The 19,498-nt window shown below is 38.0% G+C and overlaps 2 protein-coding genes across 10 annotated transcripts in view; one reads left to right on the top strand and one right to left on the bottom strand.

Moving 5' to 3' along the window:
- The window catches only part of LOC131686117 (uncharacterized), a 280,208-nt gene that overhangs the window by 72,560 nt on the left and 188,150 nt on the right, over nucleotides 1-19,498 (bottom strand). The gene's annotated exons all lie outside the window — the stretch shown is intronic.
- The window catches only part of LOC131686114 (muscle-specific protein 300 kDa), a 113,822-nt gene that overhangs the window by 57,586 nt on the left and 36,738 nt on the right, over nucleotides 1-19,498 (top strand). For all 6 annotated transcript variants that reach the window (XM_058970270.1, XM_058970268.1, XM_058970265.1 and 3 more), the window contains 9 exons: nucleotides 119-272; nucleotides 392-1,719; nucleotides 1,780-4,773; nucleotides 15,797-16,102; nucleotides 16,672-16,820; nucleotides 17,535-18,345; nucleotides 18,409-18,567; nucleotides 18,627-18,839; nucleotides 18,938-19,195. In XM_058970270.1, the coding sequence (XP_058826253.1) occupies nucleotides 119-272; nucleotides 392-1,719; nucleotides 1,780-4,773; nucleotides 15,797-16,102; nucleotides 16,672-16,820; nucleotides 17,535-18,345; nucleotides 18,409-18,567; nucleotides 18,627-18,839; nucleotides 18,938-19,195 (6,372 nt within the window). The remainder of the gene's footprint in view (nucleotides 1-118; nucleotides 273-391; nucleotides 1,720-1,779; nucleotides 4,774-15,796; nucleotides 16,103-16,671; nucleotides 16,821-17,534; nucleotides 18,346-18,408; nucleotides 18,568-18,626; nucleotides 18,840-18,937; nucleotides 19,196-19,498) is intronic.

Genomic DNA, 19,498 nt, shown 5'->3' on the forward strand with positions numbered 1-19,498 from the left:
ATCAAATGTTAGAGTTTTCATTCATAGTCACGTAACTAACCTACGCATGAATCCTCATTTCCTCCTTCCATTCTTTTATTCGATGTGATGTCAACGAATATCTGCAACCCCAAAATAGCACATTTTGGATATTATCTTGACCAAGAAATCAACTGTTGATGAATTAAACGATGTCTGTGAAGCGTTGATGGAGAAAAGTGCTTGCCCTATGGTTAGAGATCGCACTGTTGATCTCCAAAAGAGTTACTCATCACTTCTTTCAAACTTACAAGGTGAGCTAACGTTTGTTGAACATTTCCGATTCACAGTCCTTAAATGTATGTTAAAACAATTCAATATTTAACTTCTGATTTAAATTGATCTCTAATATCTGCTATTTTGCTATTCACAGGACTGATTGCCAAACTAGAGAAAAATGTGTCAAGCCATACAGAATTTACATACTACAAAGAGGAACTAAACAAATGGATTGATGAAGCGAAAAGAACAATCAGTGATTCACAAGATGCACCTTCCGATGAGATTAAAGATACGAAAAGGAAAATTTCCAACCTTCAGGCTCTTTCCAACAGTGTGCCGCAAGGACAAAAACTATTCGAAATGTTACAGGACTCTTTCACGAAATCATCGTATTTGCACTCTGAAGAACAACAAACGGGAATGTTCCAAAGTATTTCGGAACTACGCGATGTACTTGATACATTGATCATTAATATTAGTGCATCTTTGAATGATTTGAATGCCAAGTTCAATCGTTTGGAGTTGTATGATGATCTTAAACGACGAATATCTGACTGGTTGAACACTACAGAAGGTGTGTTTGAAACAATTCCAGAGACTCGTGGTGAAATGAGCGAGGTTAAAACGATTTTAGAACGGGTTAAACATATTCACACCGAAATAACTTTCAAGCAAGCCGATCTAGATAGTATACAACATGAAGCGACGAATTTATTTGATTCAAATAGAAGCTCCATTGAAATGGATTGTATAAATAATTACATGCAAAGAACCGTCAAACTAAATGAAAAATGCTGCTATATTATTAAAAACATGGAAACAGAGTTGGCTGAGCAAATGGCTTATTATCAGAACCTACAGGAAATCGAAAAATGGTTACTGCAAATATCTTTTCAATTGATGGCACATAATTCACTTTATATCCACAATCGAGAGCAAACTCTCGAACAAATTGCGCAGCACGAAAAGCTTCTCAATGAAATCCAGCATTATCAAGTAAATCTTGACGATATCAATGTTAAAGGTCAAAGTCAAATTGATCGTTACATACTCAAAGCGCCGGAAGTTAAACATAGAATAGAAAATCAAATGAAAAACATTCGTGACAGTTATGTTTCGTTGTTGAATACTTCGGTGCAAATAAAAAATCGACTTCATGACTCATTGAACAAATTTCAAGAGTACGAGGATACATTAGACGACATCATCAACAATCTAAATAAACTGGAACCTGACATACAAAGGATAAAAAATATTGAAATATCCGATCACGACGAGGCAAAAGCAATTCTTGTAAAAGCCCAAGACTACCACAATAATCTTCAAGTCGAAAAGAGCCGGTTAATTCATGCAATTCAGGCATGTGAAGCCGCAACTGCCAGTATCAGTCGTCCTAGTTCTCCACTGGAAATATCTCACCAAGTAATTCCTGAGAAAGAATTAATGATTCGCGCGCGCTTGGAGGATCTTGCTGATGACGTAAGTGTATCACATCGGTTATTGCTCCGTTTGTTTAATATTTATTTTATTTGTCAACAGGTGCAGTCATGGATTGCAGATTTGATATCTAATATCAACGATTATGAACGCCAACTAAAACAAAAAAATGAGTTGGAACAATGGATTGAGCGACAGAATGCTCTAGTACATGAATGGAATTCAAAACCAACAAAATTTCGCGCTGAAGCAGCTGACCAGGAATTGCGTCAAATGAATGACCTCTTAAGAAATATACCGATAAAGAAAGAAGAGCTATACGTTCAAGATCCAACTCTGCTGAATAAACTTGACGAGCTTTATAACAATTTGAAGCGAGTAATCGATAAGAAGAGTGACAATCATGTACGCATAGGAAAATACAGAAAATGCTACGAAGATACTCAGAGCTGGCTGGACACTATAATCAACCAAATTGATAATCTTGAAAAGGGAAGCGGACTTACTTGCACGCAAAAGCTTGAGAGAGTAACTAATATCAAAAAGATCTTGGACGATAATTCCAATACAATTGAAAGCTATAAACAAAATGCTGCTCAAATTGCTGAAATAGTTAGCAACTTGGATAGTCAACAAATAGCTGAACAAGTTAAAGCAATCGATCGCAGACACAGCGATATTCGCAAAAGATTGAATCGAAAACTTGAAATGATCGACTCCACTAGCAAAACCTTCGCTAAAATGGCTTCTGATATCTCAGAAATGCATCAATGGCTAAGCGAAAATAATGAGTTACTTAACACGCCATATATACTTGGATCAGACGTGCAATCGGTGGAAGCTCAGCATGAATTATTTAAAAACATGCTAGAAAAAGTTGAAGCCAAACAGTCCAATGTAGATACTCTTGGAAAACGATTTTCTACTATACAATTTGAGTTAGAACCAGAGGAAAGACAAGTACTAGAGAAAGATATTCATCATTTGAGTAAATCAATTAATTCGTTCAATGTTCGGATTCGTAGTGAAATTGATAAGATTGTAGACGAAATTTTATGTCGCAAAAACTTACAAAACAATTTAGAAATGACGCGAACCTGGATTAAAACCAAGCAGAACGATATTAACAAAACTTCCGAATTCGTTCCGTTATTGGCATCAAATGTTAAGTCAGAAATAAATTTATGCAAACGTCACGAGCAGACAATAAAGGAATTCCAAGATAACGCCTTCAAAGATATCACCAGACAAGTAAAGGAAATTATGAAAGAATGTAGTGATGAAGGTCGATCAAAATTATCAAATGATTTTGACGAAATCAAACGTAAATTGGCTGTATTGGTTGAAAGCTGTGCGAGCAAAATAGTGTTTTTGGAGCAAGAGCATCAAAAGCGTTGTGGATATGAGAAAGGAAAAGAGCTGTGTTGGAACTGGTTAGCCGACGCGGAAAAAAATGTGTCTACAGATATAAATGCCAGGAGTCTACACGTACTAAACGAACAAATCCAAAAATTGGATGCGTTATGTGTACAATGTAGTGATATGAAACAATCTTTGAATGAACTTGAAGCATATAAAGCATCAATTGTTCCCACATTGAGCGAGCCGGATAAAAATAACATCAATGGACAAATGAAAATAGCATACGAAAAGTGGAATGTTATAAATAATGCCCTTAAGGTGAAATGTAAAAAACTAAAGTATCACATAAAAGAATACGAAGATGCGATTGCTAAAGTAAATAATTGTACAGAAGTGATAGCGCAAGTACAATTACAAATACGAGAAATGAACAGACCGGTAGTTAGTAAAATAGAAAACATTCAAGAATTTCTGATGTCATACGAAACCATTTTGGGAAATTTGAAAGACATACGTCTTGATTTGAATACCATTTTACTGACTAATATACCACAGTTAAGAGAAAATACATCAAAACTTGAAGAAATGATCATGGCAATCGAAGAACAACTAAGGTGCTTGAAATCAATGCTCACTTTAAGAGACGAATTCATTGGAGCCATTAACGAGGTAGTGAAATCAATCACGAAAATCAACACAGATTTCAACGAAGTCGATAATTTTGCCCAAGATATGGATGACCGTTTGAGAAGATACAATAATATTTTACACCAAATACAATTATGCAACGGTTTGCTCTCAACTGCAACGGATAAAGGGCGGGCCATCGCAAATGAAGGAACAGACCTTGACCGTCACAATATTATGGATCAACTGCATTCTCTCCAGTTGCAGATAGACTCTATACGAAGAAGTGTAGAAATTGAGCAAGATAAATATAAGAAGCAACATCTTTTCCATCAATCGACTACCAAAGATTTGACGGTCTTGTTAGATTGGTTTCAACAAAATGGTGATGTTATTAAATCTCGTCCCTTATATAATGATGACACGAATGTGTCAGCCAATTATTTGACGAGTCACGACAAATTGAGCATGGAAGCCCGTAAACATCTTAATAAAATCTCAGAGATTTTAAATAAATTGAAGATTGAAACTAAATTACCAACGGATCTTCAAGAGAAGGCAAGTAAGGCTCAATCGTTTGTCGATAACGTTCCGAACGATTTGATAGCACGTGAGTCATATTTGCAACAAAACCATCAGCATCGCGTTATTTATCGCGAAAGCCTCAACAAGCTGATGGAATGGCTCAATGCTGCCGAAAAACGTTTAAAATCCCCAATCGATTTTAATTTGGAGCTGAATGAAATTAATTCAGATCTGGCAGCAATGGAGAACTTTTTGGAAAGAGAAGCTTACTTCAGAAATTTGCTATTCCACGACATTCAAGAACAGGCAGATAAATTTTGGAATACGCTCAACGCAGCCGATCAAGAGAGATGCTTAGCAGAGCTACACACATATAAAACGCGTCTTTCCGAGGTGTCAAATAAAGGAGCAATTCAGCAGAGCAAAATATTGGCAAATAAAGATCTTGTTCGTCAATATCATACTCAAAACGGTAAGGTCTTGCAGTGCATTAAAAAAATCAAGCTAGATGACTCGATAATGACGCTGCCGACACTTTCGGGCCGAATTGACCGCATTAATGGAATACTAAAATCAAACCAGGTGAGTTTAATCAAATTATTAAATAAACCAAATTCAGAATAATATCTTAAAGAAAACACTTTTCGTTCCATTCGTGACATTGCGACGAACAAATACCAAGCTAGTTTGTCTCCTGTTGTAAATAAAATAACCGCAAACCAGTCCCATGACAGAGATAGGTTTCAGATAACTATTCTGTCAAGGAAAACTTAATGTACCTTAACTGCCCATTAAAACATAAGAGTTCCATATTGAAAAACAGCAAGTCGTGAAAACGCTGTTCAAGATTTACATTTTTATTATGTCTTATGGATGGGACAACGATGTTTTGGTATTTTTTATAATTTCTAAACAATGGTGGTGGTGATTCAGAATACAATCCAACTGATAACTCATTTTCGTCAAAAATGCAAATGGGACTTTTATGCTTTAATTGGCAGTTAGATGGGGGAAAGTGAGGACACTTGATCCTTGGGGATATTTGATTACCTGACCATATCTCATAATCTATACGCATAAAGCTATGACAATATAAAAAGAAAATGAAATATTTGGTCGTTTATGTTGTTTGAAAAACAAATCTGGTGTATTACATTTGGTCTGGAAAAGTTGTATAATATTTTAGAAAATATGTGTTTAAATCCATCTCGAAGATCTTTTTACAAATTTTCATAACACAGACGTTTCCGAGCTTTCGATCGAAGCAGATCGTTTTCTCTCACTGTGAGTGGTGTTATAACAAGTGCAAATATAGTGAAGGTCAACCTTTGTCTGAGACAGCCTTTGTTTGTCGGTGGCCCGGCTAGTGCAGTGAATTGATCTGGTGCAGACGAACGGACGCCACTGGAGAAGCTGAGTATTCTGTTTTATATTCTTTATTTTCACGTTTACACTTCGCTGAACCCCCTGATATACCAATGGATGTTCCCAAAATTACTCCCTCGCCTGATTCTTCCAATCCTCTCCGTATTAAAACATACCCAGCCAGTTAAAATAGACCCTGGGGGGTAAATTTCCGGCCGAACACGAAGTCACCTAATATTCTAGAGATCTCACGGAAGCTGACTGCTAACTACCCGTCCGTAGCTCAGATAACACGTGTTCGAGCTAATTAGCTACGCATTATAGTGAATGACTTCGACCAGGCAAACCAGATTGCTCGCTGCCTCGTAAGGGTGCCAGGTGTCGTCCCCTCAGAGTGCGCCAACTACAATCAATAAATCCAACGGAAGTGATGCACTAAAGCCGAAGCAAGTTACTCCATGACTTGGAAATATTAATTCTAACAAGGAATATCCACCATTTCCAGAGACATCTAAAATCCCAAGCGTCCCCTTTTTTCAAACAGATACTCAGTCCAGTAACGGACTAATGAAATTTTCTGAAATAATTGACTTCATTTTCACAGCTTTCAATGTTACTGATCCTCTTAAAAGCATTCTGATACATGTTCTCCCTATAGTGCAAACATTTTTGAAACAAATGACTGCTAAACGGCCCCTCCTTGTAGTGATCGTATCCTTCGATGGCTAAGTCATCAAACGAGGTCACTGATTCGATCACTGTCCTATTGTGGAATTGCAGAAGTATCCTCCCGAAAATCGATTCTTTCAAATTTTTACTAAACAGTTTAAAATGTGATATTTTCGCAGTATTTGAAACTTGGTTAACTTCTGATATAAATCTCAACTCCACGACTTTAATATAATTCGTCTGGATCGAGAAAACACTTATGGAGGAAAACTCTTGGGGATGAAAAAGTGCTATTCTTTCAACCGAATTATCCTCCCTTTGACATCAGTTATTGAAATTGTCGCTTGTCAAGTTATAATCTTTGCATTGCTTCCATCTACATTCCTCCTAGAGCCTCGGTAGGGCACCGAACGCTTTGTAATATCACGGAATTCTTGCCCGCACCGCAGCTAGTTCTGGGAGACTTTAAATGACACGGATTCCTACACCACTAGCACGCGCAAGCGCATTAGATTTATTGGATTTATCGCTATGCTCGACATCGCTACAGTTACATTGCATGTGAAAGGTGATCCCTGATCCCCACGGTAGCGATCAATTGCTAACGGTTCAAGACCATCAGAAACAATCAATGTCTCGTATGAACTCACACGGAACATTGATTGGAAGAGTTTCGCGACTGCGATATCCGTTCAAATCGAATCCACTCAAGAGCTTCCTCCCGAGGAAGATGGCTTGGTTCTCGATAGGGCGAATCAAGCTCATACTAAACCAGTATCCAGCGTGAATACCCATGGACGGTCTCTCACTCTGTGGTGGGACAAACAGTGCTCAGAGCTGTACACGGAAAAGTCCACTGCATATAATACCATCTGAGAAGAGGGGTTACCTGCCAGCTATAAACAGTACGCATCGTTAGAAAAGCAAATGAAGTCTAATGAAAGCTTAAAAACGCAGTTATTGGTGCCAGTTCGAAGACTGGTTAACGAGAGAAAAAACGATGAGCACTCTTTGGGGTACGGCTCGACGTATGCATAACCGAAACAGTACCAACGAGAACGTGGATTATTCAAACCGTTGGATATTCGCTTTCGCCAAGAAGATCTGTCCGCACTCTGTCCCGGTACAGAAAACGTACCGCGCCACGTCTCCTCGCGATACCGCGATCAAAACACCGTTTTCGATGGTGGAGTTCTCACTTGCTCTCTTGTCATGCTACAATAACGCCCCAGGGTTAGACAGAATCAAAATCAACTTGCTGAAGAATCTGTCTGACACTGCAAAAAGGCGCTTTTTGAACTTATTTAACAAGTTTCTTGAGGGTAACATTGTCCCTCATGACTGGAGGCAAGCCATCCAAAAACCAGAAAAACCAGCCTCCGACCACAACTCGTATCGATCGATTGCAATGCTGTCCTGTATTCTGAAGTTGTTCGAGAAAATGATCTTGTTTCGCCTCGACAATTGGGTTGAAGCAAATGGCTTACTGTCAGATACACAATTTGGCTTCCGCAAAGGCAAAGGGACGAACGATTGCCTTGCGTTGCTTTCTACAGAAATCCAAATGGCCTATGCTAACAAAGAGCAAAGGGCATCATGCTTCTTGGATATTAAGGGGACTTTTGATTCAGTTTCTATCAATATTCTGTCAAAGAAGCTGCACCAGCATGGTCTTTCATCTGCTCTACAATTTGTACGTGAATGACATTGACGATTGTCTTGCCAATTCATGCACGCTAAGGCAACTTGCAGACGACGGGGTGGTCTCTGTTACAGGGCCCAAAGCTGCCGACTTGCAAGGACCATTACAAGATACCTTGGACAATTTGTCTGCTTGGGTTCTTCAGCTGGGTATCGAGTTCTCCACGGAGAAAACTGAGTTGGTTGTTTTTTCTTGGAAGCGTGAGCCGGCGCAACTCCAGCTCCAAAGATCAATCAGGTCTTCACATTTAAATATCTCGGGGTCTGATTCGATTCTAAAGGTATCTGGGGATGTCACATGAGGTATCTGAAACAGAAATGCCAACAAAGAATCCATTTTCTCCGGACAATAACTGGTACATGGTGAGGTGCCCACCCAGGAGACCTGATCAGGTTGTACCAAACAACGATATTGTCGGTGATGGAGTGTTTCTGTTTCCGCTCCGCTGCGGACATACACTTCATCAAACTGGAGCGAATCCAGTATTGTTGCTTGCGCATTGCCTTGGGTTGCATGCACTCGACCCATACGATGAGTCTCGAAGTGCTGGCGGGCGTTCTCCTGATAAAAAATCGATTTTGGGAACTCTCATATCGATTGCTCATCCGATGCGACATTCTGAACCCGTTGGTGATTGAAAACTTCGAGAGGCTCGTCGAACTTAATTCTCAAACCTGATTTATGTCCTTGTACTTCGACTACATGGCACAGAGCATTAATCCTTCGTTTCCTAGATACTTCTGATTCTACAGTATTCTTCGACACATCCACGAAGGAAGGGATTCGTGGAGTCCCGGACCACATTCGTTCGCAAGAGATCTCCAATATATTTTATAATAAATTCCGAGAAGTCGACTGTGACAAAATGTTCTACACTGACGGATCAAATCTCGATGGGTCCACTGGCTTCGGTATCTTCAACGATACTATCACCGCTTCATTCAAGCTCAATGATCCCGCTTCAGTTTACGTCGCAGAGTTAGCTGCAACTCAAGATCATCGACACTCATTAGCAAAGGTGTGCGCATTAGATAGTGACATGTACGAAAGACCAATCTGCTTCAACGAATTTTTTAGTATTTGTCGTCACTCAACAGTTGGCAAACCTCGTGGAGCAATGGTGAACTTCAACGATGGCTACATTCCATTATCCCAAAGGTATCAACGAAGCTTTGGTTCAGGGGGATGGATGTGGGTCGGGATTTTATTCGTGTAATGTCTCGACTTATTTCCAACCACTACACCTTGGATGCGCATTTGCGGCGTATTGGGCTTGCGAAGAGTAGTCTGTGCGCTTGTGATGAGGGCTATCACGACATCGAGCACGTTGTCTGGGTATGCGCCGGGTATTTGGACGCCAGGTTTCAGTTAAAGGATTCCCTTCGGGCCCGAGGTAGACCACCCAATGTCCCAGTTCGAGATATGCTGGCCAATCGCGATCACCCCTATATGTCCCTTATTTATACTTTCATAAAAACGATAAATATCCCAATTTAGCTCCTTTTTTTTATTTCTCGTTTTTGGAATTTTCCTCCTGCCTTGTGGAACCGAACAGCCGTCGCCCTTACCACTGAAGCGAGAGCGACTCGAGGTCCGATGACTTTTGAAGGATTCCCCGCGGGTCCGCAGAATACCATTCGCCAATCCGGTACTCGACGATCTGAGCAAAAGAATAATATTTAATTAGCTTAATCAGCATGAGTTCAATGTTATCTTCATGTGATTATATTTTGAAATGTTAGTGGAATGGGTTTGAAAGTGGAGGGAATGGGGGTTGGTAGAGTGGTAGTGGAGGATGCGTCAGAAATCCTTCATCTTATTTCGGTATACGGGATGAATGAAGGAAATGCGGGCGTGAGGGTGGTCCAAGGGGAGGGGAGTGATGAAGGAAGGAGGTGTAAGGGCAAGGCGGGGGGGGGGGCGGCGACGGAATACTCAACTGCATATTTCGCCTTCCATTTGAGACTTGGTATGAGAAAATCGGCTCAGTCATCACCGAAGAACCGATGTGACTTTAATTGTAGAATCTGCGATGAGAAGTAATTTGGTGACCATTTCTATAGTTTTCAGCCTCTGAGGTATTACGATTGTACCGATTTATATAAGAAATTCCAGTGTATCCTTACTAACACCCCTGTAACTCCGGAAGCAAGAGTCAGAACCGAATGAAATTCAGCAGCAGTCAATGGTATTACTGTATCTTTCATTTGAAATCAAGTTTGTAAAAATCGGTAGAGAATTCGTTGGGGAATGGGTGTGATATTAGCTTAGGAACTTGGCGGGTTCCCCGGGGGCGTCATGAACCGTCATAGGTGGCCAATGTGGTCAAAGCTGCGTTGATTGATCATTAGTGATCTAGACCCGCAAACTAGAGTAATGTTACATCAATTTTAATATATTTTACATCATTTGAACATCATGGTGGTACCAGTTTATATGGGAATTTGCTGTGTGACCGCACTCTTCAACCCGAAACTCCGGAACCGGAAGTTGGATCAACTAAAAATTCAATAGCAGCTTATGGGAGTGTTATACCTTTCAGATGAAACTAAGTTTGCGAAAATCGGTTCAGCCATCACTGAAAAAATTGTGTGAGTTTAAATGACACACACACACATACATACACACACAGACATTTGCCGATCTCGACGAACTGAATCGAATGGTGTATGACACTCGGCCCTGCAGTGATTGCATAGCCTTTCTTTATATGAGAAAGGCAAAAAGCCAAGGTCCTGATACATATTTCGATAACTCTATTGAATCTATTGTGGCTTGATAATGTTTACAATACCGGCTTTTTAAACATAAATTTTAAACTAAAAGGAACACCCGCTTAAATTGCTACTGGGAGAAGAATTTTAGTTTTAAAATTTTCAGTTTTATATTATGGAACTATCAAAATTACGAATCTGAGCGAGTAAAGGCGCTATAACCTAGGCTCAATGAGTCAGGGCAAGGTGTAAATACCTTTGTCCCATCGCAAAGGACCAAAGGAGTGACATTAACCTTCTTAGCAAAGTCACTCCCAACGTTTTATTCTAACCTATAAACTGAAACGGTCGGTACGGTTGTCCTCGTTTCTTCCTCATTCAAGTTTCAAAACGATTCGTTCGTTGAATTGTTCATTAAATGAATAATTCAATTGCCGTATAATATTGAAACATCTTCAAACCCAACTCTGCACAGTAGGCCTGGCCGTTTTAATACTTGCCATATATTATAATATGCTTCAAATATTAATGTTGGCAAGAAAGACACTACGGAAAAACTGAAGTGTTTTCCAGGATGCTTTTCAATACTGGCTGTGTAAGGGTTAGAATAGAATAGAATAGAATAGAATGGAACTATCAAAATTACGAATCTAGAACTGAACCACTCCCGAACGTGTCCTTAGGTCGTTACATGACTGGGAATTATTTTCCCCAATCTATCAAATCTGAGCATTAGACCGGCAACTTTTTCGAACTTTTTTTTCGAAACACTGCAAAATCAAGTTGTAAATAGTTCTACAAACCATATGCCAAAAAAGGGCTTTTTTTCTATAGCTCTAGTTCACTCACAAGAGTTTTGAAGTTTCTATGGTAAATCGGAATTTTAAAATCAAAATACAATGAAAACTCCCACAGTTACTCTGCATGCCTCAAAACTTTAGGTAGTGTAGCTTTTTTGATAACGAACAATTTTGTTGAAAGTTAATGATTGGATGTTACTGGACAAAGTTATTTAACTTCGAAAATCAAAAAAAGTTTTGAAAAAATTCTATTCTAAACATGTGCGAGAAAGAGAAGCTACATATAACATTGTATTAGAATATCTTTTTACCAAAAAGTCGGATAAATTTGTTGTCTTCTGCAAAGTTGATTTTTTTTATCTTCAGCTATACATGTTAGGATTTTAAGATAAATAAGATGATGCTGTCATTTTTTACTGAATTTATCGTTTCCGTTGCCGATATTTCATATATTTTTACATACAAACTCACAAAGTTCTTGTAAGTAAACCAGAAGCATCCGAAAAAGTTTGTATTTGAAATGGGGCTTCTGGAGCCAATTACCAGTCGTTTGAGTAGCGTTCCGAAAAAAGTCAATTTTTGTGAAGGTCTACTGAGTATACGCGCTGAATACTCTATATCTATTGAAAATTTAGAACAGGACGTAAGTAAAATTGAGAGCTTCTTTTTGTTTTCTTTCTCTTTCGATTATTACGACGTCATTATAACACTTTGCACTAATTTACCATATCGAAAGCTAGAACTATAACTAAAATATTATGCAAAGAGTTGAGTACTAAATGTTGAAACGACCGAGTAATGCACTGAAGAGAAAGACCCTAAAGAGAATCGCTCATTGTTACAAAACAGTTCCAAACGTATTTCACATAAAGGAACAAAGAGAACGGCAGCGAATACCAAAACTGTTCGAAATAATGAATTAAAAGGCTCTGCTGGGAACCTTATTGTTTTCATTCCAGTTCTACTTTGAAAATCCGATGTAAAATACTACGCTGCTGAACATGCACAAAGAAATTCAATCTATATAAAATAATACTGGAAGCTTGTGATCAAAACCAATCAGTGCTTTTTCTTGGTCAGATAGCATTACTTTTGGGTTGACTACCAAGAATCTGTTTCCGTTCCAGTTCCACTTTGAAACTCCGTTGTAAAATACTACGCTGCTGAACATTCCCAAAGAAATTCGATTGATATAAAATAATAATCGGTTCTCACGGTAAAGATGGACATGTCTGTTTTTACCAGGAAGAATGTTGGTGGACTTGAGTGATTCGTAGTTATGCTGCCCAAGCTCAACCCCCATCAAAAGAAACCAAAAGTGAAACCCGTAATATATTAAGCCTGTTCTAATGACCCCGCCACTTCTAATTTTCCGATCTTTATGCTTCACATCATTGATTTCACTTGAGTACTATGGCTCAAAATTTTCATAACTTTCCCTGTCCACTTATCGCTAGCTAATTGAATGTCGTTATAATGTAAAAATAAGAAAATGTGACTACATATAGTCGAAATAAAAAAGGGAAAATAAAATAGAAATAAAATAAAATAATAATGAAAACCCGTCATCAATATCAATCAGTTGTTTCTCTTGGTCAGATGGCTTTACTTTTGGGTTGACTACCAAGAATCGCTATAGATTATCTCGTAACTTTTCGAAAATAATTCAAAAATAAAACTGCTCTAACATAACTCAGTCTTCTTGCTCAGCAACTAAGCCTCGCCTTTCTGTAGGCGCAAATTCAGTTGATTCCTCCCTTTCTTTAGAACACCAAGCTGCATCATAACATATGACGCACATTTATTTTCGGATCTTATCACGCACCCCTAAAACGGCGTCATATTGCCCCAGGTCATATCGTCATAATATCCGGAATTATATGGCTTACCCAGCCTTGGTGCGTCACATTGTCCCGGACGTTATGGTTCATGTTCATTTTCGGATCTTATGTCGCAGCCGATTTCATCATGAACACTGTGACGCACTTATAGTTTCGGATATTATGACGATTAAGAACTGTGCAATAATATCCCAATGCTGTATGATCTGGGACATTATGACGCAGTACCTGTGCGTCAACATATCCGAAACAATGAGTACGTCATATTATCCCGGACTTTCTGACTCAATACCTCTGCATCACAACATTACAATATCAGTTTGCGTCATAAGATACCGGTCATTATGACGAAGTACTACTTTTGGACGTAGTGACATAAGAATGATTTCGGATGTTATGACGCTTTGTTGTTTTCGGATGTTATTGTCCCGGACTTTGTGACGCACTACTCTTCGGACACTATGACACAGAAGGTTTAAACACGTTGCACCAGATATTTTAATAAGCCGTTGAAATTTTATGAAAACAATCAGTCATCATCGGGAGTAAAAGCTGAAGTACATTGATATATAGTTTAAAAAGAAAATATTAACGTTATTAAACACATTTAAATTTACACTTGGATTTTTGAAAGGAAACCCATATAGATTGCATGCCATCGATGAATGTGTTCTTTGCAATTTGCCATGAAAAGGTGAAACTGCTTGCCGTAGTGCTCTTGAATGTTTCATTTTATACCACTCCGATGGCATTTCGTTTTGAACATAACACTCGGAGAGATTCGGTTCGACAAACAATTCAGCCACTATATGAAAATAAAAAGCTAGTTCTTCCAGTATCTTATGATGTTGTTTGCTCCGTTTTTGCTCCTTACCGGGTTATTTAAGGTGCAAATTACCCTAAAAATATCGCAAAATGGGAATATCCTATTAAATCCAACATATAAGAAGTCACTTTGTTCCACAAAAATATATGTTACCACAGCGCAAACAACTATGTGGAAGATTCCAAGAACGTAGGAGAATGAATAAAAAGGTTTATCATGAAAAAACCAACTTTAAGAGGTTTTCCATATAACATGTTCCATAACCTGAAAACTATCAAAGTTAGATATAGTATTCAAAAGTTAACGGTTAATTTTGACCACGAAAACGACTTTTAAAAATACCGTGGATATCCGTTCGTTATCCGGTTTTCAAAGCAAGTTTTACCCTTTCCTATTGCACTCTTTATTCGCACTGTACGGCGCTGAATTTGGAAACATACGAAATAATCTACCACAGTCCCAATTAGCTATGGGACTTCAACTAGAATTAATACCGGTAAGATGAAATACACGCACTATGAGACCAGACTGAATTATCCCTTCAAATAAGGTGGTGGGATAGAAAGTACACCTGAAGAGCTGCATGGATTTTTTAATTTCCTGGGCAGGATTCGCAAAAAAAACAGGAAATCAACTAATGCTGTAACCTTTTTGTTGAAAATTTCAAACAAAACGTGCAATATTAAAATGAGTTTTGAGTTCAAGCAACTGTTACTCGGTTGACAAAATGTGATGAATACCTTAACGCTAGCATCTGTCCAGCAAATGATTAATATAGTTTTCCTCTCTGATTTTAAAATTTCTACTGCTCACACCAACATTATTAGATTATTGGCGTTACCGCGAAAAGATTTTCATGAATTTACAGTGTTAACACTCCGTACAAAAAATGAACTATTGATCAATGTAGTAATGTGCACAAGTTCTGATTAAATGCAAACTGTTGTGCTGAGAAAATAAACTGCGCAAAAATTCACGCAGGTGCAAAATGCGCAATATACTTAATTGATATATAAAGATCTGATGTGTAAAAGAAAGTGATTGTATATCGGTTGCAATTTTGAAGATACACATAATTGACTTTAATGTTCCGTAAAATAATAAAAAACAACCTTGGAGTGAACGTATTTCAGGTGATGACTGCACCTATGATCTCATATTCTCCGCTGCGTCAATTTGTTGTGATTCCATATCTTCCGAATTCACTACGCGTACGTGCAAGGCACACCAAAACATAATCAATATTAAACCGGCTGAACTACCTTCACACCCTACTACAGACACATGCGCGCTTGATTCGAGTTGAGTTTTCAGTTTGCGTTAAGTAGATTCAACATGCGAAATGATGTCATCCATTGCAAGCTGTTTTGTCACAAAAAGAATTTTTCATGTTCAAGTTTTCAATTTTTTACTCAATATGCTGAATACCTACTCACAGCTCGCACAGTTTGGATTACTAAACGAACGCCTAGAGAGTGGAGAATAAAAATGAGAATCAGCGGCGCGGATGAGTCCGTGAATGCAAAATGCTCAACACTGAATCATTCATTTTCGAAACTTACTGAGAATAGCAGCATCCCCGAAAGCTGTGAGAAACTAGAAACATATTTGTATTAAAAAAAGTTTAACTATTCAACCGATTTTGTGATACCCTCTTTACTCCATTTGACTTGTGATATACTTTTTAGGCGGATTCCAACGAACTAGATACGCTAAACGAGATATCTAACCATATCATTGAACAAGCGAATCAAATTGATAGCGCTAGAATTCGTAAGGATAATACCGAAATTAATCGCACTTGGACTGATGACACCGCTCTTCTGCGCAATCTTGAAGAAAATTTAGTGCAGCTACAGCATCAGTGGGCTCAACTTGAGGATATTCTACAGGAGTTAGAAACCAAGTCGAATAGTTTGCTGGAAAAAGACAGAAGCTTGGATTTGTTGATTAAATCTAAAGAAGATATTCTAACTAAAAAGCACACGATAGAGGTAAGCTTCCGATTATATTAAGGAACGAATAAACCATTCCATTATATACACTAATCCTATGCTCATTGTATAATCGTAATGTATGAATTAATTTCAACCTTTAAATATATTTTTTTATTAATGATCAACTATTTTCTATATCTGTGAACTGACATCACACTCACTTTTATTTTATTTTTGATCTGTGGCGCTATTTGAGATCACCGTCAGAAATGGTGTCGGTAAAATGATCTCATCGTGTTGATCGTTAATTTTTACCATCTCTACAAACATTGAGCTCCAAAATATTGCAACTTTATTTGTTTTAGTAGAATGGCATCGCGAGGTCTAGGCCGTTTAAAAAAAGAAAAACAGAAAACGTGAATACGAAACGATCAAATATCGGCTACCGAGACATGCTACCAAGAACATGCTGAAACAGAGAAGCGCAAAGGCAAACAAACCGAGAATCGCCAAGCGTATAAATATGAATGATTTCATTCCTGATGGTTGTCTTTAACATTTGCATTCACATTCTTACGTAATACCGGTCATCAACAGATTTTCTGTACACGTTTTCTTTTTCACAGAATTTGCTAGAGGATAAATCTGCCCTCGGTGCGTTAAACACGAAAGCCAATTCATTGGCAAAAACGTTGATCAGTGCACTGAAGGAGCAACAAATATCATCGCATTCATTAGAAGAAAAGTTGTATCATCTTAACCAGGTTGATGCCAAGTAAGTATTACTTTAAATGCAACGCATATTGTACTGTGGTGTGCTTTATTTCAAAGTATTTAGCTCATTTCGGTACTTTTTTGCGATAACGTGATACCAATAACTGACATTCACATATGGCTTTAAATTTGCACATCTTCACGATGAAAAAATTTCTTTTCGCTTTGCTATCTCGCGAGCCAATACATGCTCTCTCATATTTACGCAAACTCATTCGTTGGTGGAAGACATGCCAGTATAATAAATGCTTCTAGCAAATGCAACCATCGAGGGCGACTAAGGTTTGAAATCTGTGCTATACAGATTGTGACCACATGATAAGATTCACTGGCAGCTCTGTTCGATGGCAAGTTTAGTTGAGAAAAATTCTCAACTGCTTAGTTGTTTCTCGCACGTTCAGCCAGACAGCAGCACGTTGCTGCAATAATGTTGATTCAAATCAAGAAAATAGTATTATTAGCAATCACTACAGAACCTGAGTTAAAGCAATCGGGAATGGTGATACACAAATAAGCGGTTCAAGCGGTGAAAATCATAAATAGCTGACGTCACCGGTTAAATTTAAATTATCTGACCGTGAAAGCCTATACAATATATATCGCTCAGCCAGACTAAACCACACATACAAAGAAAATTTGGTTTATTTTGGTTTGGCATTTGAAAATTATTATCAATGTCCGTTTTTTTACTAATCTAATTTATCCATCATTTCAGCCTACAAGATAACTTGAATGTGAAGCTCCAACAACTGAAAAATATTTTGCGAGAACTAGAACACTTTTCGGAGCAAATTCAGACTCTGCGAAAATCGGTTGAGCAACTACTAGTGGAAATTCGGAAAATTAATCCGTTCGATGAAAGGTTGTTTCAAACCGAGAAGAGTCTCAATTCGATCAAGTTATCAGCAGATGAATATTGCAACCAGAACGAGCAGCTTTGCAAGCAGATTGACGACAAGTATTTGACTTTACAACAGTTCATCCCGACAGATTTAGCAGATCAACTTAATTCTCTGGAAGCCCAACTAAAGAATATTTTTGCCGTAATGGAGGAATACAACCGTGACTTCAAAAGAGCGAAAACCGTGCGTACTGACTATTTTGTGGCGTATGACAGGATTAAAACATGGGTAGAAAATGCAGAACTAACTGTCAGTAACCACAGCATTGATCCTAGTGACCTAAAAACTAAATTGTCTGCGTTGATTCGTGAAAGCGCAGACATCCGACTGACATGTGATCAACTAGTCTTCAATGGAAATGAGATTATCAATAATTTGGTAACTAATAACGAGAAGTTAGCCATGCAAGCGAACATGGATCAAATATGTGTCGAACTGGACAAAACTATTCAGTTAATCGAAGATAAGAATGAAACTGTCGATCATATTTTAGGAAACTGGGCTAATTTTATGCGCTTATATCAATCGGTCATTGATTGGTCAGTAGCACTTCGTGGACTTTTAGAAAGAAAACTTCAATTAAACTCTTTAAGTGAAGCACAACAAGCATGTCAGAATTATTCAGTAAGTTTGTTGGCATAAAATATAAATGTTTTATAATTATATATTTCAAATTTATTATTATAGAGTGCGGTGTCTACTTTAACAGATGTTTCGAAACATTTGAGCGAAATGAATTTTGAGTTCGATAAAATTAACGAAGTTTGTTCAGCTGGTTTTCTGAAAAACAAACTGCACGAAGCCGAAACTGTGAAAATTGACATCGAAACTATTTTATTCGAAAGGGTACGATGATTGACTTAATATTTTTGGGTACGTTTAATAATGATAGGCTCTCGTTACAGAATTTATTCCTCCAAGAAACGACTGAGGAGTGGCAACAGTATGAGCACAAACTTAAAAGTGTAAAAGAATGGATCAAAGAATCGTATGATACGTTGAACTCTCCAGAGGAAAAGGTTAAGCCTTTACGGGATCAGCTCCGCATACTCGAACAATTGCTTGCAGATATTTCGGCTCAGAAGATTAAAGTCAACATGTCGTTAGAAAAACTACAGGTACGTAATATCGATCAACCGTATTTGAATACCCAATCATTATTAGTTTTGATGTACTTCATTATATGTATCATCTAATGCATTTTTGTACAACACAGGTTCATTTCCATACGGAAATAATATGCACCGACAATCCGAACATTGTCCACAGTGGACGTGCTGTGCTCGATGATCTTGATAAGCTAAATATGGACGTATTCCAAACCACTCAAGATTTGGACAAGGCTTTGGTAAAAATTGAAGACTGCCAGCATGAAATGCAAACGCTACGGCATCGTATTGTGCAGGAAGAACAACAGCTTCGAAATATTTTGTCACCATTGCACCAATCAAGCGATAGTGATAAAAACGAACAGGTAAGTTCTTATTGGGTAACCATAGCAATCAAATTAGTCGCAATTCATATGTTTCACATTACTCGTAAATCATGACTATCATATTTTATTGTTCATATTTCGGGTAAACTCTGAGCGACGACCAACTCACACAAGAACATTGAATCAGTAGTTATTAATTATATAGATTTATGGCATTTTCAAAATACTAGATTTCTTAACATTGTAATGGTACACAAGGCCTAAATTATTTCTCATCACAGTTGTATTGTTTACTAGTGATTAACCTAATTCATGTACGTTTCATAACATGTGTAGATATCA

This window comes from Topomyia yanbarensis, chromosome 2 (genome assembly GCF_030247195.1).
Source record: "Topomyia yanbarensis strain Yona2022 chromosome 2, ASM3024719v1, whole genome shotgun sequence".
Taxonomy (NCBI): Eukaryota; Metazoa; Arthropoda; class Insecta; order Diptera; family Culicidae; genus Topomyia; species Topomyia yanbarensis.